At 47.8% G+C, this 25,758-nt stretch overlaps 1 protein-coding gene and 1 long non-coding RNA gene across 2 annotated transcripts; both read right to left on the bottom strand.

Moving 5' to 3' along the window:
• Positions 1–16: 16 nt before the first annotated feature.
• LOC110472355 (alpha-2-macroglobulin-like protein 1) lies at positions 17–24,921 on the bottom strand. Its single transcript, XM_085588346.1, is given in 31 exon segments — positions 17–504; positions 857–925; positions 1,636–1,879; positions 1,914–2,137; positions 2,238–2,453; positions 2,587–2,960; positions 3,141–3,407; positions 3,649–3,862; positions 4,074–4,230; positions 5,004–5,085; positions 5,226–5,402; positions 6,370–6,453; positions 7,084–7,138; positions 7,604–7,725; positions 8,294–8,506; positions 8,508–8,770; positions 9,293–9,407; positions 10,194–10,278; positions 10,861–11,013; positions 11,255–11,404; positions 11,687–11,832; positions 12,198–12,261; positions 12,764–12,771; positions 12,891–13,143; positions 13,175–13,578; positions 16,766–16,997; positions 17,467–17,487; positions 19,439–19,491; positions 20,040–20,333; positions 21,093–21,292; positions 21,885–24,921. Coding segments are annotated over 31 exon segments (5,202 nt in total). The 5' UTR covers positions 21,944–24,921; the 3' UTR covers positions 17–300.
• On the bottom strand, positions 13,630–16,762 carry LOC146768636 (uncharacterized). Its single transcript, XR_014953470.1, has 3 exons — positions 14,931–16,762; positions 14,526–14,640; positions 13,630–14,129 (listed from the first exon to the last, which is right to left on the bottom strand). It is a non-coding gene; the product is annotated as an uncharacterized LOC146768636 (long non-coding RNA).
• Positions 24,922–25,758: the final 837 nt, after the last annotated feature.

Genomic DNA, 25,758 nt, shown 5'->3' with positions numbered 1-25,758 from the left:
TCTGCTTATGTACAAAACCCTGCCCCTCCAGGTGCAGATGTGCACAGGAGGAGATAGAGCATTAAAAAAGCTGATCCATATTCCTAGAAACAGATACTTCCTGTTTCTAGCTGGGTACATTCCCCACTGCTTACCATTGCCCTTCCTGTGTTTGCTTATATTTAATGTTTCCCACCCAAGACCCACCATTTCTTGATGCCACTGTTGGTGTCACACAGGAATTTGCTGCCTACCTCAACTACAGACAGCATTGTATTCAGCCAAGGCTCGCTCCTCTGCAAAAAGAAAGGAAGAAGGAGATTACACATGGATGCACACAGAGAAGACTGTATGTCTCTTCCCAGCCAGAGAATCAGGAACCCAGCTCCCCACCCACAAATAGTAGGAAATCTGCAACCCACCTGGCTGGTAGTAATCATAGATTTTGATGCTGGCTGGTTTCAGGTTCTTCACCTGAATTACTTGTTCCAGTTGCAGAATAAAAGTCTGAGATTCATCGTTGAGCTAGTGGAGATGGAAGGAAATTAGCAAGGAATAGGAGAAAAAGTCACAGCATCTTCATCTTCCCTTATTTGAATTGTTTCCTGCACTATAGTTCTCTAATCCATTAGAGATTCTAGACTTTAAAATGGAGTATTGTGTGAGGAATTGCACACAATATTGTGCTAGGAATTTTCACAATATTGTTTAGGAATATTCTAATCTAATGACAATGAAATTGGGCAAACTTCCTCTGCCCCCAATTCTACCAGAGTTCTTTTCTTACCTAGACTAGTCTCAGGCTTCTCATACAGCTCCCTGTCCTCTGACTTTTTGCTCTCACTGTGCCACACCAAATAATTTTGTTCTCACTTACCTTCTCCAGATAAATGTAGACCACATTAGCTTTCACTTCTATTTTCTTAACAATTGTTCTGTTCTCCAGCTAGGATAAGAAACAATAATAGAATGAAATGTGTGAGTATTTTCCTTAGGGATTCCTGACCTGACAGAGCCAGTGTTTTGGTGAGGGGAAGGTATGAGCTGGACTCTGTGTGGAACTGTGCATTTCTCAATGGTTATATCTTTGCTAGTCCCTTTTGGACATCCCTTGTGAGCATCTCATGTATGAAGCACACTGACCCTGCCCAGGGCAGAGGAATCTCCCCACTCTGGGGACCAAAGGCTGTGTGTGTAGTACGTATTATTGATATGTTGGTCAGCAAATGGGTGCAGGCACCAGTAGAGATTCTTATTTCACATCACTGAGTGTTCAACTGCTTTTAAAGACCTGCATGGGGGCTGTGATTTAATTTATGATTTAATTGGAAAACAAAAGAATATTTTTAGCTAGAGATAGAATATCTCTGAGAAATCCTGTCTTAGACTTTCTGACAAACAAATCCTGGTGTCAGCACACCCAGCAGTACACTTTGTTCCTGGCCCAAGTCCAGACACTGGCAGTGGGAGAAGCTGAACCACCTCTGATCTCCCTTGGGGGGGCTGTAAAAAAACAAGAGGTTTTGGTGCAATTGCAACAGCAAAGGTCTCCTGCAAATTTAGCTACCACCTGGCCTGGAATCAACAATTCTCAACAGGAGTAAGCAGGCAGGATCCATTTACCATAGCTGGGTTTCCTTCTTCCAAAGTTCTTACCAACATTCTGGATCTGGAAGTCATGATGAATCCGGATAGCAGGGAGACCTCTATGATCACCATGTTGGATGTGACTCTGCTCCCGATGTAGCTGGAGAAGAAAAAACAGACAGAGAGTCTGACTCGCTGAGGACAGTGCCCTCCCAGCCTTTCTTCCCTCCACCACCACACTCTGAGCCAGGTATCCCTCTGGGACTGGGGGCTTGGCAGCCACTTCTCCCTCTCACAGGAGTTAGCCAGCACCCTCCACCTGTCCGTTCACCCTCTGTCCTGTTCACCCCACGGGCTGGGTGTCTCCCAGAGCCCTGAGCCCTTCCTGGCTGCTGTTCCCAAGCTCACTCCATCCCGCTGGAGGAGAAAGCAGCCCTTGGAGGCACCTGGCGAGGATGCGGGCGGTGAGGATGCGCGGATTCGCCTGGCTGCAGTTGCTCAGCTCTGTGCTGACACGCAGCATGAAGATCACAGGAGTCCGTGGGGAAAGCTCGTGGTACCTCAGCACTGTCTGCAGGGTAAGGGCCAGGAGCAGAAAAGACAGGCCAGGCATGATCTCATGCAGGAGAAAAGAGGCAGAGTCCTGCCCCCACACTCATCCACCCCCTCACCTGAGCGGAGACACAGCTGCTGCCGTAGGCCTGCAGCAGGAACTGCGCCGGGATCTCCAGCAGCGCTGCCTGCTGCACCAGCAGCCGCTTCTGCCGGCTGACCTGGAATGCCTTCCCCAAGGCCCTCGGGGACCTCACCCTCACCACTGCCTGGCCTGAGGTGCTGAACGTCCTCGCTGCGTATTTCGCCAAGGCTTGCAAGGCAACAGCTGTGTCCTGAGAGGGAGAGAGACAGTCACTCCTCTGAAAGCATCAGCCGTAATGGAACTGTCTTGGAAGAGGAATTCCTCAAGAGGGCTTGTGCTGCCAGCCTAGGGTATGAAAGGATCCACGGGGATCTGCTGGTTACCTGGGTGGAGGCAAAACCCCCGTAGGCATTTTGCTGCCGCGTCAGCCAGGCCACAATGCCAGCTGCAGTTGTCATGTCGCCAGCGTGCACCCGTGGCTTGGAGAGGTACGCCAGGAGCACATAGGCTGTCAGCTCTATGTCCACTGACTGAGTGCCAGGCCAGAAGTCAGTGGAAGCTGGAGAGCTTGGCTTGGGGCTCCAGTGGATTTGTCCTCCTGCAGAAGGAAAAGGATTATGAAGGCTATTTAGGGAGGACATAATTTGGGTTTTCAGAGGAAACAAACCCCACAGTGCTTTCAGGGCTCCTTCAGTACATTCGCTATACTCAGGCCAGGATTGCTTTCTTGAATTTATTCTCCAAGGCTTCACCTTGTTTTAGCTCACAGACTCCTATCTCCTCCCTCAAAGGGATTTTGAAATCCTCCAGTGTGAGGAAACAATTTCTAAGTCACTCTCATAGTTTGTGAAATACCTTATTGTATTTTCAGTCACACAATGCAGTTATTGCAAAATACAAGGAGCATCTTATATATAAATATATTATATATCAATACATATATCATTTTTGACTGCTGTAGCTTGGCATACATTACTCCAGCAGGCAGCACCTGATTTGATGGCCTGTTCCTCCAGTTTGTACAGCAGCTCCTGGGTTGTCTCATAATCCCCAGCCAGGGCAAAGGCATAGGCCAGCAAGGCTTCTGTGTAGATGTTGGTGATGTTGTGAACCACTTTCTGCAGGCAGTGGAGAGTAGTCTGCATCAGCTTGCCCTGTGTTGGGAGGAGACATGTGCCAAACTCTGACAGGGGTGAAATAGAGGCTGGGGAACTATTCTATTCTATTCTATTCTATTCTATTCTATTCTATTCTATTCTATTCTATTCTATTCTATTCTATTCTATTCATTTTCCCAATGTAGGTCCAGAGAAACCCATTAATTTACAGACTGTCTTCAGAAAACAGGCAGTGCAGCCCCGGTGTGCACTGGGAGCCATTGCCACCAAGCACTACTGCATCAGGCCAGTTTCACAACACCGGCTCTTTTGAGGAATGACTTCATCATTTGACCAAACATTGACTCATTCCTGGAAGTTCCCACCCAGTTCCTAGCCTGGAGAACACCAGAATCACAAGCTGGCATAGCCCCATGGTGGTGCCCAGGAGAGCAGGAGGGAGCAGGAGCAAGCTGAGTGTGCTCACCTGCAGTGGCAGACCCATCTCCAGCAGTGCTGCAGCGACATAGGCCCCCAGAGAAATGTCATCATCCATGCTGCCCTGTGAGGGGAACACATCTTTCACTCTTACAGGGTGTTAGGAGGACCCACTCCTCAGAAGGAAAAGCATTCCTCTCATGTTTTCCCCCTCTTTAGGACTTGCACAGGTTACAGAATGACTTTCTAGGATCATTTGAGATCCCACAGTCTTCTGCTGTCAAAAATCTCTCCAGCCATTCCCCAGCAGTGCTACCTGCCTGGCCCACCTTTACCTTCAGGGAGGAGTGAAAAAAGTTCCCTTTGGTGGCAAAGCAGCCACTGGGGAGCTGGTTTTGCTCTAACCAGCGTAGGGCATCCTGGATGTTCTTGTCATCTACATAGATGTATTTTCTGGCTTGGCCAAAATTCTTGAGTACAAAAGCTGTCAACCTAGAAAGAGGGATGCATTGTAAGAAAAAGAGGTAAACAAAAAAAAAAGACAAAGAGACAGTCAGAGGTCTCCTGGTGCTTGTCCCTGAGCTAGTGACATAGTAGGGGTGCAAAAAAGAGTAATTTTCATAAAGAAAGTCAATCTAAAAGTGGAAATGGTCCACAGGACCCACCCCAGTGGCTCCTTTCCCTGCCTCTGTCTCTACAGATATGCTACTTACATACTACTTAGTAATTTCACAGGTGAAAACCCTCCTACTCCTTCTACTTTTACCCATTCCATGTTATCACCCCCAAATTACTAGGGACAATCTGGAATTCCCCAGTTTCTTCCTCCCTTCCTTTCTCCATTCATCTTAGCCAAGCACCATAGATGTATGCTGTGCCAAGGCAGCTCCTCTTCACTCACGGAGGAGAAGATTTTTTTATTGCTCTTACCTGATTTTTTTCCAGACATGTGTACCCCTCTTGCTGCCAGGCCACCACTAGCATGACCTGATGCTATCTGTGGGCCAACAGCAGTGGCATAGAGACAAAAAAAAAAGGTCTTTCATTCCCTGGGACCACATCTTTGCTGTTCCACTTTCCCAGAAATTCTGCTGCCCTGCCTGATTGCTTTTCCAAGTTTTCCAAGTCTGCTCAGACTCTTCCTGTCAGGGAGTTTCTTCTGTGTCCATCCCAAAGAAGGAGCATCTTGTCAGCTTTCTCAAATACATTATGTCCTCTGACCCAGACAGGAAAAATCAGAAGTAAGAGATGTTTGCAGTGCTTACCAAGTGTTTCCTTCTCCATCCTTCTGCCCAAAGAAGCTGTAGGAGCCATCTGTGTGCTTGTAAAGAAGTTGTGTCTGATACCCTGGGGAGATGGGAACAGTGATTAATAGGGCATAGTAACACAGAGGGGACAGTGCTGACAGAGTGGGTGCAAGGGCAAGAGTTACTGGTATGCTGGACACAGGGGAAGGCAGAGGCACAAGGTGGGTCTGTTGTACTCACCATTGCGCAGGAATCCTGTTGCCCTGTCCTTGATCTCGGGGCTCAGCTGCCTCGTCTTCTCCAGGTACTGCAGCACATAGACAACGGGGGCAAACAGCACCATGTTCTGCTCCCCACAGCCGTGGGGCAGCTGCACCAGGTGGTCCAGGTTCTGCAGTGCCATCCCCATGAGGTCACCTATCCAAGGGTGTAAAAAGCGAAGGACGTGTAAAGATTATTTGAGGTGCTTTTTCAGCCAGGCAGGGGATAACAGTGCTTTATCTCAGCAGGGGGAAAGCACTGGAGAAAGGAGGAAAGAGGAGTAAACAACTGAGTGCAAGATGGAGAGTGGCGACTGTTTTGCCTCTTTCCAGCTTGGCATCATGACAACTCTATGGAGTGTCTGGAGATAAGTTCCCTTGTCAGCTTTTGCATTCTGAAGAGCTCCAGCTAGAACAAATACTGTTTGCAAAAGGCTGTCAGCAGAGCTGTGCCTGCTCAATCTGTGTCACATAGACAAGCAAATATAACAGCACTCAGGGAAAGGTTGAAATGCCAGGTCTTTAGCCAAGCCTGTTCTACCTGGCCATATGTCAAGCATCAAAACGTGAAGAAACCAGAAGGGGTGCTAGTCAGATGGTGTGAAGGTGTCCATACATCCTCCAGCCAGTCAGAAAAGCCTTGTGTTTTTACCTCTGTTGGGTTCTGTTGCACAGTATTCATGGCTATTTATGCCAGGCCTGGCTTCATACCAGTCTGGCCTGCAATACAAATAGATGTATTTAATGGTAGGTATGACTAGTCCCAGTACCCTCTCCAAAGTTCCTTTGCAACTTTATAATGCTGAGAAAGATTTCTTCTCTCTAGGAGCTTCTGCTGTAGCATGGTTTTGAGCTTTACTGTTTCGAGCTTTACTGTATCTACACAGAAATAGCCAAGGTCCAAAGTCTCTGCTCCAAGGTCCTAGCTAGAAAAAGGAGGATTATTCTCCTGTGCAGATTACTCTTCCCATGAAAGCCAGAAATCTGAAAGCCTGGTGTTTGCAGGGAATAGAAATACAGCATGCACTCTTTTGGGCAGTTTCATGTCAAGTGGATCCTCTGACACCAGAGCCTTGCTCTGACACAGACCAGCAATCTGTGAGCCCACAGGAGAAGTCACTTACCTGTGACAGAAATGGAAGCCCTGGCAGATGCCTTTACTGCGTTGTTAGGGAGACGAAGGGACACGGGTTCCTCAGCCACGTTTCCTGATAACAATAGGATAAAAGGTGCAGCATGAAACACCAAGCCAAAAGCCCCTAACTGGAGAGACAAGACTGGCCCAGGTAAGTGGGACACTGCCTACATCCCACTCACACCGACTGTCCTGGGCATGGCACTGAGGTGCATTGCCTGGAAGCTTTTCAGATTAGGCCATACATGAGAGCTGCTGGTGGGGCCAGGGGCCTGACAGGCTTCACTTCAGCTCAATTCACTTCACCTCAGAAGGCTCACAAAGATCACAGCTGGACATCACTCAAATCGAGGACATCCTAGCAAGATTTGCAATGCTGCAGGGACAGGGTGGGAGGGTTGGAGCACCTCTCACTGGTGACTGTTGAGCCCCAGGAACATCCAAGAGTTGCACTGTGGGAAGGAGACTACAGAGCAGGTTTTTGCCACTAACACTCATCAGCAAATTCATGTAGGACAGCACATGTGGGAGTAATATTTCTTATTCATTTGTGGCTGATAGGAAATGAAATTTCCTATGTGAAAAATAATTTCAAAACATTCTGTCATGAGATCTCCCACAGTTTAATTCTACTTTCAGGTATAATTATTTCAGGCTGCAGAGCCCATTCAGGCTGTGCACATACCTCCTCTCAGGCACATACCTCCTCTTGGGCACAGAAGGGAGCTGTAGGACTTCTCCACTAACACACCCTCTGGCTGCCAGGGCAGAAACATGCACATGGGATATGGAGAAACAAAAATACACATAAAATTCCCAAATGACAGCAATATTTCAGAGAAAGTTCAAGTCTGAATTCAGAGGTCAGGGACTCCAGCTTCCTCATTTTTGGCAAGTCTGCCTGCTTCACTGCACAAAGGATCAAGAGTAAGCCCAAAGGAAAGGGCTCTCTGGCCAGTGAGCACATACAAAAGCTCAGGTACAGCATGAAAAGCAGGGAAAGGTACAGGGAGAAACACAGACTTGGGAATGCAGCTCAAGAAAGTGTACTGCAAGAATAGGCTTGGCTAGGTCCTGGGAGAAATAAAGTGAACTAAGCCACAGCTTTGGTATGCTGCTGCTGGCCAAAATTTGAGGTGATAAAACTATTTAGCCCACCTCAGTGTGCCTTCCCCCTTGGGCAGGGATACCATAGACTGAAATGAGGCTGTTCTCATACTGACCTGGACCAGCAAGCGTTTGGTCAGTGTGTGCCTCCCCCTCACAGCAGCTGGCAAAGGCTTCCTGCCCCCACACCGTGACGTGGTGTCCAGTACCTCTGTCCTCACTGAGATGTTCAGAGTCCCTAGCAAATAAATTTAACAGAGTCCTTTTCTTATACCTGTGGATAAATGGAGTAAACTTTCTTTAACCAATAGTGGCCTGAGATGCTTTGGGTTGTTGGTCTTCATGGCCTCAGTGTCTTGGCCAGTGAAGGTGAGCCAGACGGTGTTGACAGATTGTTCAGACACCCTGAGCATGAGAAAGCTCAGTAATGTCTCACCAGCAGTGACTTCACTGACTTGAACAATAGAGGGTCCAGCAGCCCTTGGACCCCAGCATACCCTTCCCATTGCATATGAAGCATAGGACCAGCAACACAAAATTCCCCCACCCACATCCATGCAGTCTCCTCCTCCCCAGCTGGTCTCACAGCCCTCTCTTCAGGAGTTCCTGCCCTCTCTGTCTAAGAAGAGAGAAGTCTGTCTAAGAAGAGAGAAAGAAAGCAAACATAATGGATTGCTTGTTTGCACCATTAAGGACAAATCTCAGGATTCAGAGGAGACCTAGCTCTGGCAACTTCTCTGGACCTCCCATACCCTTTCATTTCAATTTTAGGGCTCCCCATCACCAGTCCCTTTTTGCTGCCATACCCAGTTGGACTGCTGTGACATTCCACATGAAGGTCTTGGACTCCTCTGCACACAGACACTCCTTATCTCTGCAAGTCTGACATGGCTCCACCTGGAAGTCTGAGGATTTAGCCAGGGCTACCTGGATCTGAGGGAATGACAAATGCAGATGAGTGACTGGGCAACTCAGGTGAGATGGCACGATGAGCTCTAAAACTGGAGGGCAGAGTAGGCCTGTCCCACACAGTGTTACCTGTGGCACAGGCACACACCTCTATGCACTGCTGCAGGTAGCTGAAGACAGTGGCTTTCATCAGGAAGGTCTCCCCACGGATGACGGAATATGGTAGTGTCATGTCCACAAAGAAGGACTGAACTGTTCTGAGACTCATGGTCGGGGCAAGGCTAAACCCCCTCCCAGCCAAGCAGAACATCTTGACTTTCCACTCTGCAGCAGCAGCAGGTGCTGTGACTGAGACATTCCTGCTGCCATTGGAGCTGAGAGGAAGAGAGAACTTGCATGAAGAGATTCATCTGCTAGTGGAGAGGGAGGAGGTGCAACGAGGAGTCTCATGGCCCTGCTGAGGGAGGTGACACAGGTCCTCATGCTTGGATCAACCTCTGCTGTATTGCCAATGACTTTTGCTCCAGTGGCTCACAGCAAGGCATTTCTTAGCAATTTTTTCCCTAGAGCCATAAACCTCCCTTAAATGCCATCAGTAAAGGCTTTATGTCCTTCTTCTGTGCAAGACACTGCCCAAGCATTCCATCTGTTCCAGCTGTGTACACTCATGGTGGTTTTGTCTGGAAGTGTTCTCCTGTTCCTTAAATCTGTGTACACTTCAGTTCTGCACTTCAAAGTCTACGAGTCTGACACTCTACAAATGCAGGGAAGAGCCACATAATTTGCACACAGAGGTCTCTTTGCACCTCTTTCACAAACTCAAGTCAGCCAAGTCTCTATATCTCTATAGCAAAGGGTCATCCTTCTGTCCATTTGTAAAGTCAGGACTCACTTACCCAACAGAGTACACATTCCAGATCCAAGTTTCAGGGAAATAGTGGTGAAATCTTCTGTGAGTTGTAAATTGGGGTTGTTCCTCATTGATTGTTTGGTCTTCTGCAGAAGGCACCCCTGAAGGAAAGAGTAAGGAGTCCCACCAGAGTGGGAGAGGTGAATCTTGCCAACCATAGACAGTCTAGCAGTGGGGCTGGAGGCAAAGCAAGCAGTAAGAGAGACATAGGAGAGTCTGACAGAGGAAAGCACAAGGGACTGGACTGATTTCATGGGAGAGATTAGAAATGAAGGGAAAATAGAGTGATAGCAGGAGAAGCAGATTGCAGTGAGCTGATTGCAAGGTTTCCAAGATTTGGTTAGACAAAGCCCTTTCCTGACTTGACCTAGAGTTGTTGATTAAGAGACTGAGAACCTCCAGAGAGCCATTTTAACCAACATTTCCATAATTCTGTGAGTAAGAGTACTGTTTATTTGCTGCACAAAGCTCACTTTCCACAGCAAGCAATGGTTTAAATACAGGTAGGCACATGAGCCAGCTGAGTACAGTTGCACTTGATAAGTGCAAACTGAGACACAGAGGAACATGGCTGTCTCTGTGGCTACAAATGGGGACAGAAGCTGGGTCTCAGTACAGCCTGAGGAATGGGAATAGACACTGGGAAACAGATCCTGGGCCTCACTTGGGTTTGTCTGTGAGGAAAGGGAGTGTCATCCTTTAGTGTCAGGGAACATCCAAGCAGTGACAGCCTTCAGAGCCCTTTTTTTATGGAGACTAGGTCACTTCTACTGAAGTGAGTCTGGTGGACTGTGGCAGCAGCACCTGGTACTCGTAAGAGAGACAACATCCACCACCAACAAACCCCAAAGATCTCATGTCTCAGGTAGGCTCAAAGTGCATCTCACCTACAACTGGCTTCCTATCCATCCGACGGGAGCATTGAGGGGGCTTCTTGATTACAAGGTTTGAGAACACTTTCAGTCCCATGTTCTATTAGGAAAAGAGGGAGGGCAGGGAAGGCAGAAAAGCATCTGTGAGTAGGGAAGACTGACTGATGATCTTCAAATTACTCTAGAAACCATGGGGGTCAGGACAACCCAGTGCCCAGGCAGCCCAGAGCAGCACTGGCCCAAGCAGACAGAGTGCTGAGGGAGGCATGGAGATCTGCCCTAGAGGTCTGCCTGGTACCTGCCCAAAACAGTGGCAAAGAGCAGCTAACAACTAAGCCATGCCAACAACCCGTGGTCTAACAATTTGGATCACTCCCTCTCTTTTCTCTAATACTGTAGACAAACAGTACACAGCCAGGACCTCGTTCCTTATTCCCATTCAAGTCCAAAAAAATGGAGTTTGCTGGTCCAGGATTTCATCGCCTTGCTTTGTGCACATGTGGAGGGAAATACAAGTATTCCTGCTCAGTGGAGTAGTACATCTTTTGAGACAACACAGTTCAGTTGGGGCAGACAGCAAGGTCTGTCTGAAGGAGAAAAGGCCCTCTCAGACTGCTTGGGGAGAAAATACCTCAGATGCACATAACTGCTACAGCTCTGGGAAACATCATGACGTGATTACCCGGAAGAGGTTGAAGATGTCAGGCTGAAAGGAATGTTGTGGCCTTCCTCGTTGCAGAGATGACAAGGACTGAGGCTGCACACAGTGATCTGAATGCTCTTCTACTTGGGCAGGGTATCCACGTTGGTAGGCAGCAGGGAACAAACCATAGACCTAGGGAAACTCACAGGCAGGGAAGGATTGAGCCAGGAGCAGATACCTCCAGTTACTTCACTCCATCCTCCCTTAGCATGCACACCAATTCCTGTCCTTCTTACTAGGCAGGCCTTGCTTTCTCCTTCACACACAGACCTCCTCATTCATTGGCCTCCAGCTCCCCTTGCCACAGCCCCTGCCTGCCTTGCCCAGCTCATCCATCACTCCTGAGGTTTTGCCTGGTTGCACAGACACTCACCATTTGGCGGGTCAGCTCATGGTCTGGTCTGGTGAAGAACATGTTTTCATCCACTGCCTGGACTGCACACAGGGAGCCGGGCGCTGCCTGCAGCTGGAGCTGCACTGCTGACCCTACGTGAACTTCTTTATCTGGGAATCCTACCTTGACCTGGAGCAACACATCGGGAAAGGAATATGAAAAGGAAAGAGGTCTGAGGGGGGTGACAGATGGCACCCTTAGAAAGAGGAGGACTAGCTGGAATCTCCTTTGCTCAGCCACTGCTATTAGAAGTCACTGATGAAGCTTTCCTGGTCCCTGGGAACTGTGCTGCAGGTACCCCTTCTATCTCTTCTGCCCAGTTCTCTCTTGGAAGGATCTAAGGGTCTCCTTCCCTCAGGCCTCCTGACTCCTGCTCAACAGCTCTCCCCCAGCCACAGAGGTGAGTCTCACCTGGTTTTGGAAACACAAGGCAACATCCAAACGGATGCTGTCAGCTGTGACCCCTCCGTTGGGGAAGATGGCGTATACCACTAAGGAAGGTGATGGGGACAAGTCGGCAGAGAAGGTCAAAGGGATGGAGAACGAGCCCTTCAACACTGAAGAAGGAAAGGCAGAATATTTTCATTATAGGCCCACCAACACCTTCTTTTTGTGCTATATAATCTCAAAATGTCAAACCAATTTCTGCCGGTGCACTGTCTGCCCTCTCCCTCCATTCTCTGACCCATTCTCCCTTCCCTCTGACCCATCTTCCCCTATATCCTCCTAGTCTCTCTTCTCATCATTGTTTCATTCTTTCTTTTTGCCCTCTTCCATATTTGACACAATTGCTTCCTCAGCCTCCCTCTGTCCTGTTTGCTGACTGCTCCAGGCCAATAGATTGAGGGAATTTGGAAGGAACTTTGGCAATTCTCATGACCAACCTAGAAACCAACTTGGTGCAACTGTTTCCACGACTTACTGTTCAGTTTCCCGATCTGGATATTCCTCTGGCCCCTGACAACAATTCCAGACTTGCCAGTGACCTGCAGGAGGAGGAACATGGGATGAGCAGACTGCTGTTTGCCACCAGAGTGCATCCACACTTATCTATGTGCATCTTGCTCTCAAAAGCAAAATAAAGCCCCCAAAATTAACTGTGGGCTCAATCCAATCCCAAACTTGAGGAGATTTTCAGACATGACAGTTGGGAGGAGAAGCTTTAACACAGGAGTCTCTGGTCTAGTCTGTTCAGTGAAGACAATGGATCGGTAGTGGCTTCACTGCAGACTGGTGAGTGATAACTAAAGTGTTTCTCCTCTAGTAGGCTGGCCTCTAGAACAGACCAAAATCCATTTCCACTGAGCAGCTGTTTGATAAACCAGAGTGCAAAAGGGATACCAAACCAGTTTTAAAGGGAGAATAAGCTTCCAGCTGCAGCCTTGGCAGAGGCTAAGGTGGGGATGGGCTACAAAGACAGAAACCTCCTCCTTATCCATGGAGGTAACTGTAGCTCTAGCACCAGGATCAGGGTGATGTAGCATTCACCCAGTCCCCTGAGAACAAGGTTTAGCTGTCATCCCTGCAGGGATGACCTAAATTATATCCTGAGCTTTTCACTGAGGTCTGGTCCTATCAGTACAGCCTTTCCCCCCAGGTTATCTACTACCCTTACTCACATAATATGCGAAACTTATACGGCTGGTGTCTTCTCCCAGGTCATCCCTGCTGAGTGTGAAGGTCACCTGGATGTTCTGCTTCAGCCCACAGGGCAGTGTTTCTGTGGGTGGGTGTATGTCCAGGAAGCTCTTGGTTGTGACATGGAAGGGCTGCAGGTGATGGTAAGCGTTCGTGTAACTGAAGTCAGTCCTTCGAGGAGCGCGCATGAACTCCTCCAGTGTGAACCTCCCCTGACAGGGCACAGAGACACACAGAAATTAAGAGTTTCATGCTTCAGTGCTTTGTTAGGCTGTCATCAGCTTGGTTTGGGAAAGGCTGTTGGCCTGGTGCCTTCCAACTGGCTCTGTGCAGAGCTGTGTGGTGAGCCCAGGCCTGAGCTGGCAGCAGGGCTGCAGGGCAGGAGGGGAAGCACAGGTAGAGCTCAAGGACTCTCACATATGCAGAAGTGGTGTTTACCTCCAAAGAGACTGATGAGCTGTTCCAGGCAGTTGTGTCGAGGTTGAACGATGCTATTCCACTGTCATCTGTGATGTACGTTTTGATAAACCGACGCCTCATGACCCTTATCACAAGATAAACCTTCCTGTTCTTCATACCAGTTCCATAATGATCCTGAACCTTAATCTGGTGACAACAGGGTGAGGCAGGAAAGCCATAGTCAGATATTTCTTCCAATGTCATACCTCAACCTTCCTATCTCTAAAAAGCACAGACCTTCCTGTGTAGGTCACCTACTGACTTCAGTCTGGCCCCAGGAAGACAGGAGAATTGCACAGCTCCCTCATCTCTAATGTGAAGTTGAGCATGGTTCAAATCTGTCTACTCCAAAAGGTGTGTGTGGCTAGAACATGAGGAGTTTCTCTCCTAGCCTGCAGCTGAGACATCCTTGCATCCCAGCATCCCTGCTGAAACACCACTCATTGCTCTCAGCAGATGCTGGAAGTGTAAACACAACAGAGAACCTGAAATGCAGCAACTGTAGCTACACTGGCAAGCAATGGGACACAGTGCAAGGTAAAATACTCTGTCTGAGGAGCAGAAAATGCTTTGGGTCAGCTAGATCTATTAGATATCATATTCTTTGGCAAATGAGAGGCAGCAAAAAAGCAAGGGAAGAAAATCACCTTCCCCCTGTATGGTACTCCAGGGATGTAATATTCATTGGGTGTCTCAAATACTGCCCTTGCAGCTGTCCTGGAGATGAGGATTTGGCTGGAAGTGTTGATCTGCACCCCTGTTGGAATGCAGAGTGCAAGGGAAGCAGGATCATTACCAGAGGTGACTAGTGCACTGTAGTTTAATCTCACTTTGTTATTCCCAACCCCTCTTAGCAGTGTCCGTAGCTTCCTTCCCAACACCATCATTCTTCAAGGTTTGGAGGCCACTCCTGTGGCAGCTCCTTCTTTAGTTAAGCTGTCTGCAAGCCTCCTTGTAGCCTCACGGACCCACACCACTCATCCAGCTCCCAGCCACTCCTCATCCTCCTGCTGCTGGGAGAGTAGCTCTCCATGCCCATGTGGTGATCCCAGCAGCAGGGAGGAGGAGAGGGGGATGTGTGCACTCTCTAATCCTCAAACCCCAGAATGGTTCCTCTTGCCCCTGTACCTTCCCTTGCTGAGCCCCTGGGTACCTGTGCCCATCTCCAGGAGAGAGGCTTCTGCATAAAGTTTGTTGTCTTCCTCGCTGGGAGTCAGATTGAAGATTGATGTGCTGACAGAAGGGGTGAAACACCCATTGCTTGCTGTCTGCAATAGGGAGTGACAGGTGTTATTTGGTGCTTGGGAGAAGGGAAGGGGTCAGAAGTACAAGGGATCAGTCATTCTGTCATAACTATCGACTACTACAAAAAATAATGCAGAACTCATAAAGCACTGGAACATGTTCCCCAGGGAGGTGGTGGATGCTTCATTCCTGGAAACATTCAAGGTCAGACTGGATGGGGCTCTGAGTAGTTGGTTCTATTCACTCAGCCCTTGACACTTCATCCCCTGAGGTGCTTCCTTACTGCCCATACACCTTCTAGGATTTTACTCACGGGACCGCTGTATTCCCTACAGATGTCCTTGCTGGCATTCTGGGGCCACCTCCTTGCTCTCTGGCACAGAGTCACGTGCACGGTCCCTCGCACTGCTTTCCCAAAACTGTACCTGCAGGGAAACACCAGAAGAGCTCCTAGGCAGAGGCACTGCCTTCTCTGTCCAACATGTCGCTCCACACAGGTGCCTTTTGTGACAAAGGTCTTACTGCAGCTGGCAAGCAGGCAGGCACAAATTAAAATAAAGCACTTTGAGTACTTTGGGAGTGCAATAGCATGGTCTGGCATCCAACAGATGTAGGAACAAAGGAAGAGATGCAGAAATGGACAGGAGCAGGCCCACACCCTCTGGAGCTCTCCCACTGCTGAGCACTTGCTGTCCTAGAATTGCAGGCACACACAGGGAGTGGGCCTGATTTATCCACTTGGTGAAGATAGTTTGGGGGGTAAAGCAAGCAGAAATGGGTGTCCCTGCAGACAGCAACAGCAAATTGCAGTAATAGAACCACAGAGTGACCTCAGACTTGCCTCACTATGGGTTTGTCTCATGATCAGGGCTCTTGTTTCCATCATCAGACCTGCTCTGCTGATTTAGACATTTAGGTATTTCCTCTGCCTGCTTTGCTGCCTTTTCTTGCTTTGACCCCTCTCTGACTTGCTCCTTATGGTATCAGTAAAAAGACGACATCCGTGACCCATCCTGGTGATGTAGAGTGGTGTGTACTATTTACTGCTACAGCCTCATATAACCTGATTGTAACTGTCCCAATTAATGAGAAATTATGTCAGACAAATCAGTGGCAAAAAGAGACACCAAAGGTCTCCAGAAAATGCAGCCCCAAATAAAAATGAGCTCACCAAATTTTGAGTGCTCTTTAACTCATTGTCCTCCCTTCTTTGTGTTTATACTGTCATAGGTTTTGCCCTCCTTCCCACCCTCATCTGCTCATTTTTTGCTAATAACCACATAACTAGAGAAATTTATCCACTGCTTCTAAGAAGGTTATAAGTTTAGCATCACGTAAGTGAGAAGGAAAGGCATAAACTGCTACAGGAATGCCAGCTCCTGTGCCTTTACCTCAACATGCCTGTCCCATATCTGGTAAGTGCTTTTCCCACATGAGATCTTTCAGTGCTGAACAGACACATCTTCCAGAGGAGGGTATCTGTTGCCTAGGGCAAGTCTCTCTGTAGCTGGATGTTCTCTCTCCTGTGTAGCTCAGGTACCTCTTTCCCAAGGAAGAAGCCATTAGCTTGATTCTTGAACTATTTGGGATTCTTCTAAAGGAATGGCTCTGTTTGATCCTTCTTGAGCCACCTCTCTTTGATGGATTGAAAATATAGGAGACATACGGAAGGAGAGACACAGTTTTGATGGAATCTTTCCTTTCCCCTGAACATTCTCCTTACCTGCCACACACTTGCAGTGGGAAGGTTTTATCTGAAGCATAAATCTGAGCTGGTCCCTCGAAGAAAACATCGAACTTTTGCAACACTGGAACAAAAACCTCAGAGTTACTCCATCAAGGGCAGAAGACTACCTGGGCACAGGATCACAAAAGGGAAGAGTACGTTCCTATGAAGGAATGTGTTAATGAATTAAAAGCAAGCATTAATTAAAAACAGGGAAACCAAAGAAAGAATCCCTTTCCCCCTGCCCCCCAACAGTCTTGCAGAGGTCTTTAATGTATTCTTAATCTGCCAGAAGGTACCTTCTCCAGGAATCTCCAGCACAATCTCCCTTGTGTTCATTTCTGTTATTGCCCATAGATTTGCATTCAGTCACAGCTCTCAGGCAGTAAATCCTATTTTGCAATATTTGGCTTTACATCGTTATACAGACAAGCAAGCAACAAACAAGCAACTTCTTCCATCCCTTTCTTCATTCTCCTTACCACGTTCCTCCACCTTAAAGGTACTGGACTGGACTGAGCTGGACCTAAAGGACTGGGCACTGATGGTGTAAGTCCCCAGGGAGAGCTCATCAGCTAACTGGAAAGAGAGATCTGCAATGCCCTGTTTTGGTCTCACATCCAGCCACTGGCCAATGCGGTTTTGGTTCGGGTCCTGTGGTGCAAGGGAAGGAAAGAAGAGGCAGTCATCAGCAGTGCTGGCTATTCTCCACCCAGAGCCCACTGGATTCAAAGGCTTAGCAGACATTTCAGAGGCTTTCACAGCTTCCTGATGGTTTTAGCCCAGATGGTGGTGCTGGAGCACCAACAGAGGTGAACCCAACCCACCCAGGTTTACTCTGCTCTACACAACCACGGATAAAGAAGGTATGGAAGGTTCTGACATTTAGACTCTCCAATCTCCAGTAAAGGTGAACTATAAAAATTAGCTAAAGCCTGAATGTAGAAATGGATGGAGTCAGACCATTTGTATCATCAAGTCTTGTTAACAAGAAGCATTTGGACAGAGAATGTGCATGCATAGAGCCTAAGAAAAGTAACTTGAACTATTAAGACAGCATCCTAGGTACTATCCATACTGAAATATCTTTCCTCATAATACCTGAGGAGTCTGGAACACCCACCTGGATTTCCACCATGGAGTACTGCAAAGCAAACAGACATCACTGTCAAAAACTGGCATGACACAGCAACCTGTATATAAATTTCTCTTACCCACCCAGCCTCTGTACTGTGACAAACATTATGATACAAGAAACTTGATCCTACTGAAACCAGGACAACTGCTTTAAAATAGTAAGGAACAATAAAAATTTATGCTATTCTTCAGATTTGCTTTTTGATACGTGAATATTTATGATGCATTTTGATAGGTATTGAACAACCATAAAAGCTAGAATTTGCTCCAATAAAATGGGGAAGAGTAAGAAGACTCTCAAATACCATCCTCCCAAGTTCACAAATATTAAATGGCCTCAGTATGTAACATATATCCCAATAATTAGCAAAACTGAATCACCTATAGGAAGAACACTCAGAAAATCTTCCTTTAAAATCCCTGACATAAGAGGTAAAGCTGGAAATTATGAATTAGTGCTGACTGCAGCTGACAGTAACAGGGAGGGACAAAGGAGGACACATTTCAGCCCTTCTAGGCACATTAATTCTCTGTTTGTTCTTATATCACTTCATCTATCATCCAGGCAGTATTGGTGAAGAGTCTCTAATATGGGATCACAACACATAATGAGGCAGGAGCAGGGCTTGGGAGAGTAACCAGACTGTAAACATCCAATTTACATATAATTCACATTATTCATCATTCTAAGCTTTCATACAAGTTATCAGAGACTACTCTGTTTTCACTGAAATAAAAAAAAAAGTGCAGAATAAACTGCTGGTGAACAGCATCCATATTAACTTCAACTCATCTACTTTACAATCTAGGTATTATACCTTCTATGCTGCAGTGCACTCAAGCCTTTATAATAGCTTTGGCTAAACAAAATCTCTTTGAATTTTCATCACAGCATAATTAACAGTAACAGTGTTAATTTGTTTGTATTCACACATAGATATCAAGCCTTTACAGTCAAATATGTACATGAACCAATTGTAGGCATGGAAGCAAATGTATTGTTTATATTTCATTATCTTATTAATATAAGATATATGCCTCCTCTTTGTTGGGGAAAAAAAAGAGTGTTTGATCCTAGGGCCTCACCAATAGCCCGAGAAATAAGAAATTAAGTCAGAAATAAAGAAGCTGGAAGGATCTCTCCCTTTATTTTAGTCTGGAAGGATTTGGTCCAACTCCCCTGCTGTGTGCCCTTCAGTATTTTAATTGTCATGGCATGAATTCCTGTTGGCTCTCCCTAAATTGCTGGAGGACTGAGGAGTGAAATAGCTATAGCTGCTGGCTGCAGATATAATTGCTTACTGAAGAATGGCACTAGCCTTGCAATTTCCTGGCCACCACATATGTAAGTCTCTGGCAACTTCTCACTCCCTTGACATGGGGACAATGAGCTGCTGCCAGCAGCCAGTCAGTATAATTTGGTTATACTGTTTTCTCTCTTCTTTTTATGATCACTTCCTGTGTATCCTTCCCCATATTAATTAATTTTTCTTAAAATGTTTCTGCTTGCTTCAGGCTCTCCTGCCACCCTCAGGTGCCACACACTGCACAAATCACTGAGTTTCCCAGAGCTGTGGGAGGGGATCATCAAATCTGGTGATGTCTGTACACAACTTTGATAATTATGCCCATGGCCAGCAGCCCACAGACTGGTCCCCAGAAGCCCCATCTGCTTTTTTGGCAAGGGCAGGTGCACTCAGGTAACTCAGCTAGCTGGAAATGCTGGCACACTGCCCAAATACCATCCAACTCTCCCATCAACCAGCAGCCATCCTATAACAGCAACAGCAGAGCCATCAGCCAACAGGAATTCCTGTTCAAATCTTGTTGACTCAAGGGTTGGCATTGACCACCCTGGGTGCTGGGACTGTCCCAGTCTTCCTGGCATGGGGTTGGTAGAGGAAGCAGAACCATCTGAAGTCTGGAGACTTCCTTGCCTCCACTTAGACAGGCTTTACCTTGCTGTTAACAGGAGCAAAATCTTCAGTCAGTGTCACAATCCTGAATTTCACTGGAGGGAGAAAGTGGAGTAAAGCACATTACAGACAGAGTGCACGTGGGAACGGACTTTTCCCACACTTGTCTCACCCCAGAATCACAGCCCCACACCCAGCCCTAGTGGCAGCCCCATGCCTGCCCTGCAGCCCCTCTCACCCTTTGCTCAGCCCCACTCAGCTCTGCTTGCCCCAAACACGTGGCAGCAGCACAGCTGCTTCACAATTTAGGGGGTTTCCCATGGGCTATGGCCAGGGTTACCCTTACATTTCCTTCTCTGCAGTGTAGGCAGACCAGTCCCACTGGCCTTGGCCAAGAAGACCATGTTCAGGTCTGCTCCCTTTTCCAAGCCAGCTCTGCTCCCAGAGCATGTGAGGCCTCCCCTCCCAGGCCCCTCCTGCTGCTAAAACATGGGATACCTCACTGCAGCTCTCCCCTCTGTCCCCATGGAGCCCACATAGCACAAAGCACTCAGCGCTCCACTCACAGGAAATTGAGAACAAATCCTGGGAGGGTCAAGGCAGGGCCACTCTCAGGCCATGTGTTGCTCCATGTGTTGCTCACCTGTCTGGCCTGGATTATAGATGGGCTTATCCATCTGAATGAAGGTGCCTGTTCCAGCCCTGCGGATCAGGACCTTTTTCTCTTCACTTGCACTGAAGTAGTGGCCATTGGAGATGCTCAGGTGCACAGTGGCCACCTCCTGGCTGCCTGCAGGTCGGGGCACCTGGACACAAAACAGGAGAGCCACCAGGTTAGCAGGCATCAGAGCAGTGCTCTTCTCGCTTCTGCTGCACTGCAAGGCCAGGCTCTTTGCCATCTTACTCTGGAGGCCAGCACAGGGTGTCCCCTCAGTGGCTGAAGGCTGTGTTTGTGGAAGCACAGGGAACAATGCTTAGCAGCTGGGATAGACCTTGGACAAGAGAAAAAAGAGTCTATTCTGACACAGAAATTTTGTTTACTCCTTCACAGGACCACTGTTAGAATCTGCATGGAGCAAGATGGAGAAGACTAACTCAAGGGAAGAAAAGGTCTATGGTGATGAGAATTCCTAGAGTGTGAGGGTCACAGAGACTGAAATCCCATCTTATTATCAGTGCAAACTAAGAAAATGAGGATCATGAGTTTGGCAAATAAGGAAGATTTATGCTGAGCTTGTGTGTACACCCTCCCATGACTTTCCTAGTCCTCCAGGACATTTTCAAGCCCAGAAAGAAAAGCTTGGGAAGAAGAAGACATGAGGGAAGCTGTCTGAGATGAGGGGTCTGGCTCTTTCTGCATCACAGATTCACAAACAACACGCTGTGACAGTGCATCCTCCTCAGGGGAGAGAATAAGCTGTGTGACTGCCATTTGGGTGCTTCTAAGCTATCCACCCTCCTCAGAGCTTTGCTGCCTGGCCAGGCAGCCTTTCCTCAGTGTGCCACCAGGGTATCCTACAGGAAGAGTACCATGTGGACAGACAAAGACAAGCAGCAAAGCCACAGGGCTGCCACTAAACCCTCCCCCTGATTGTGCATTCACTCTTTTCCATGCCCTCTTATCTTCTTCTGTCTTCCTCATTCTCTGTTTCTTTGGTGATGAGCACGTTGTGAGCTGCCAGCTAGGGGTCCCTGCCAAGAATGACTCTGACCTGAAATCTGGTGCACTCGAAGATCCAGTCACTCCGGACGACCTTGCGGTACAGGCTGAGGTTGCCAGATGGGTGCACGAGAGTTAAGGCCACACGAACAGGCTTTTCAACACCACGAAGGTCCAAGCATGCCCTCTGGGATGAGGGGTAGGGCAGAGCAGCTGGAATGATGATCAGGTACCTCCTGCAGTGGGGAAGCAAGATAGCATCACATCCCGGGAGCCCTCTTACCCACTCTTGGCACTAAAAGGCTGGCCTGAGGCAACAGGAGAGTTTGCCATCTCTCTGAGATTAGGAGGTGCTGTTCTACTGGAGAGACTGGGACAGATTACCAGAGTGTGAACCTTGCATGGGGCAGGATGGAAGGTAAAGAGTTCATTTCAGATAAATACAAGATGAATACTTTCAGGTGACAGAACAGAATTTGCTCTTCTTGCTTTGACATGGCTCCTCAACTACCCTGACAGCAGATTGGTTCCTGCTTATCCATCCCCTGCCTTGCAGCCCTTTTCATTTGCACTTCACTTTATCCTACACCTTTCCCTTCATCCCACCTCATACCTCATATCCCTCCCTCTTGTTCCCACCACCAGTGCCCACCTAGCTCTGGTACTGCAGAGATATCCATGGGAGAGGTTCCCACCTTCAGGAGGACCCCACCCCATGTCCAGCCCTTCCAGGAGGTGACACACAGAGTCCCATACTCTCTCCCTGCTGTCTTGGCCTCTCCCTCAGCATCCACAGCTATAATCACTAGATTTTTAAATGGCACTTACGGTTGTGCCACTATCCCCAGGGTGTAGAGCAGGCAGCTCAGAAGGAAGGGAATCCACATTTTCATGGGAGAGCCCCAAAGGGGTGGATTCCTTGGGAGGCCTGCTCAAGAGAGAAAGTAGGGTGCTGCTCCTCTCCTTCCAAAGTCTCCAGGACACAGACACAAAGCCAGAAGGTTTCCTTCCCTCCACCTCTTTCCTGGATTTATAGTGCTGCAGGCACAGGGTTGTACTGTCCAGGATGTTCCCCAGCCAATCCAAGTCCTTTTGGACTCCAGCCTCACTGCGCCTCTACTCCCCTATGGATGGACCAACATCATTCAGACAAATGTGCCTTTTATTTTGCCAAACAGCAGCCTGTTTCCTGTTCACTGCACTGCCCCTGCTCCCTGGGCCAGTTACAGCCTAAGTCCCATTGTTTTGCCTCCAGCTGGATTGTCCCATGACCCCTTGGCATGTGCACCCAGCTGGAGCTCACTGTGAGCTCTGTGGTCATACTGTCCCCCGGCTTTCTGAGTCTGTAGCACCCAAGGCAGGTCCCAGTCCTGAAATGGAGACCAGGCTTTGTACAGATTCAGGATATCTGCATAGCTCACTGCTCCTTCACAGAGGAGGAAAGCACAGGGAGCAAGCAGAGCTGGAGGCCTCACCTTGCTTCTGCCCTACAGATATTTCAAGTTTCAAGAGAAAACTGAACAGCTGTAACTTGCCCCAGCTGTAACTTACCCCAGCTGTATCACATTGCTCTGTGCTCCAGTCCTGGCCAACCTACTCACACCCTCACCAGTGGAGGAAACGAGGGCTAAACATTGGTCAAAATCTGCATGGCTGAAGTCCTACAGGGTCTTGCCTAGCTGTGCTCGAGCCCTAGGTGATGGGAACATGCACTATCTGGTCTGGGGCCTTCTTTCCACATGCTAATTTTATATATGTTAGTCAACTGATTGTACTGAACTTTTCCCTCAGTATCTTACCATAATTGGAAAGAGAATCTGGTTCTTGAAACTACTTATTCCCAAAATAAGGAAGTTCTTCAATCTCAGTATCAAGGTAATTTCATATCAAAATGTACCACATTCTTTGGTACCAAACTGATCTCTTAAAGATGTAGGGCTTAGTAATAGTTTCCTTTTCTTTAGTACAGGCTGACCATAACAAGAGAACTAGGCTTTGGGGCTTTCCTTTACCCACTCATGCACACACACACGTAATGGGCAAATACAACCCCTCCTTCTCCTTTCCCTCTCCGTGGGCTTTGTTCAGTCAGAGCTGCTGGTGCCAGCAGTTGGAAAAATGCATAAATGCACCTGGACAAACAAGCAAACAGGAACCGGAGCAAGAATGTGAATCATTCTGACACTAAGATGCCCTTCATTTCTTTCCATGGGTCTCAAAAAGTACAGGCAGTGCCTACTGAACAATCCCAGCTGACATTTGTTTGTTCACAGTAGATCCACAGCAATTCCAGGGGACAGCCAGATCCCTCATAGCAGCACAGGGGCTCACAATGGCAAAGGTATTGAGCATCCTGACTCCCCTGACTCCAGCAGCTGCTTTGTGAGAACAGACATTTAAACACCTCTGAAGTTTTGGGTTTGGCGCTGATTGGAAAACTAAACCCTGAGCACCCAATCCAACCTAACTCCCAATGAAACAGAATTAAATAAACGTAGGAGCAACAAAAACAAACTGGCAGGCTTGGTGTGTGTGATTCATATGCTTCAGTCCTATCTCCATCTCCTACTACCAGCAAAGTGACCAGTTGCTGGTGGGCAGGAGGCACTGGGGAAGGGATCACCTCTTAGCAGGGCTCTGCACCCCCCAGGACTTGGTGACAGGGCACACAGTACCTGGGTGCTGTCCCATGCTAAGATCTTTCCCCAGCCCACAGATCCATTCATCAGCTGGCCCAGAGACAGGCAAGAGGCACGTCCATAGTGGATCTGTGTCCCTGGAAGGCAGCAGTTCTCAGTGCTCAGGCAGTGAGCTGATCACAAGCTAAATGCACACCACCAAGCTCCAGCCTGGATCACCACAACCCCTCAATTTTGTAAAGGGTAGAAAAATGACTGGAATGTTTGACATCTGCTGCTCTAAGCAGATAAGGGGATGTTTAAGCCAGAGAGATAAATAATAAAATAAATATATGTGTTTTGTAGAAAAGTGCTTTTTCCCCTGTCTAAAGTCTCTTGGAAGACAGCCACCTCCTTCCAAATGTTCTCGAGTATCCAGACATCACAGGTATTACTGTTTAAATCTCATAAAGAACATTTTAAAGGACACAGAAGAGTTGTTAAGAAAGTGGAATAGAGATTACAATGGATATTGAGTCAAAAGTGACACTGTGTAATTTTTACACAGAGTGTGTGTACACATACACCTAGGAGTAGTGAGGGGTTGTGTGTGACCTCCTGCAGTAATGGGCTCCTGCATGAGCTACCCCTCATGGTGTCAGCAAGGGTAGGCTGGATTCCTGTGTGTGTACAGACACCACAGAAGTTGTTTTCCCAATAAACCTCTGTGATGGGGATTTTTCTCAGACTTCTGCTTTGCTAAGCTCTGCAAAACATTATAAGAACATGGTGGCATTGGCAGTAGTAGGTGAAGTTCCTCCCTCTCTGCAAGACTCCAAGCTCTAGGCAGTGTATTCTCCAAATGCCAGTAACAGCTGTAGGCTTGACTAGCTCCAGTTCTGCTTTTTGATATCAGCAAGGACAGACTTTGCCAGTGGTAAAGGCAAGGCAGAGAGGTGACATTTGCAAAGAAAGCAGAAATATTTGCAAAAATGTTTTTTAAAAGTTTCAAAGAAAACAATTAAAAATTCTGTTCTGCAGAGTTGAGACCTGCATTGCTCATGGACTACTGAGGAAATGGAATAAAGAGAGGAGGAAAAGCACCTGTTCAAATAAAGGTGCGAGAGTGACACCTGCAACATCAGCTCAGCCACTTCTGGCGCTGCATGAGGTATTGCTGCCATCCAGCTGCTCATGCTTCCATTCCAGCCCTGTCAAACTGCACATGAAGCACAGAGCAGGCTGTCAGCAGCCTGCCTTGCTGGCACATCTCAGTGTGTTCACTCTCAAACAAACCTGAAATGCACATTCTTTGTCTCACAGACAGGACTTGCTGAGTCTTCACTATTACTTTGGAGTATCACAGTTAAAATTTAAGTACACTTTCCAAATCCCTCCCATTAAACCACCACAAATCCCAGCCTTGTTGCAGGGTAGGGAGAGCTTTCAGGGCTGTAAGCAAATCCTGACCCTCAACCTTCACTTGTCTTGAAGGCCCTCCACTCTTAAGCCTGCCTTTGCACTTAGCCATCACACTCTTACAGCCAGCTCTGGGGAGGGTCTGAGGAGATCTACCTGTTTATACAGAGAATTGTCACTGTCAACCTAAAAGACCTGTGATCACCAGTACTTAAATGGTGAGGTTTGATTTTAAAAAGCGGTGATAGATGTTGAATTTTCACATACTCTTTGGCTGTTGAATTGGCTGTCCAGCTCCTTGTGGAGCAGCAAAGACCCTGCTTACTTTCCTTGCTCATTAGCAGCGGGTTCAACCCCAGGGCACCACCCCTTCCTGGCAACTCATATTTGACTTGTCCTGTGCAAGATCCAGCTCCACAGGAGGTGCAGAAGCTAAAATCACTCCCTTCCTGCTTTCTATGCCAGAAGGACAGTCAGTCTGTGATATATACAGCAGGGTAGATTTACATCCACATACAGTGGACCTGCAGCCAAGACCTTATGGCTCAGCTACATCTGTGTGCAGTAGATGATGCCCAGTGGGATCAGTCTCCATGCAGGACTAGTCTTCACCTCATACTGATGGCTGCACAACACTGCTGGAGGAAATGAATGCCACTGACAGG

This window comes from Lonchura striata, chromosome 1 (assembly GCF_050655825.1).
Source record: "Lonchura striata isolate lonStrDom1 chromosome 1, ASM5065582v1, whole genome shotgun sequence".
In the NCBI taxonomy this organism is placed as follows: domain Eukaryota; kingdom Metazoa; phylum Chordata; class Aves; order Passeriformes; family Estrildidae; genus Lonchura; species Lonchura striata.
This window is presented reverse-complemented; position numbering and strand designations above follow the sequence as displayed.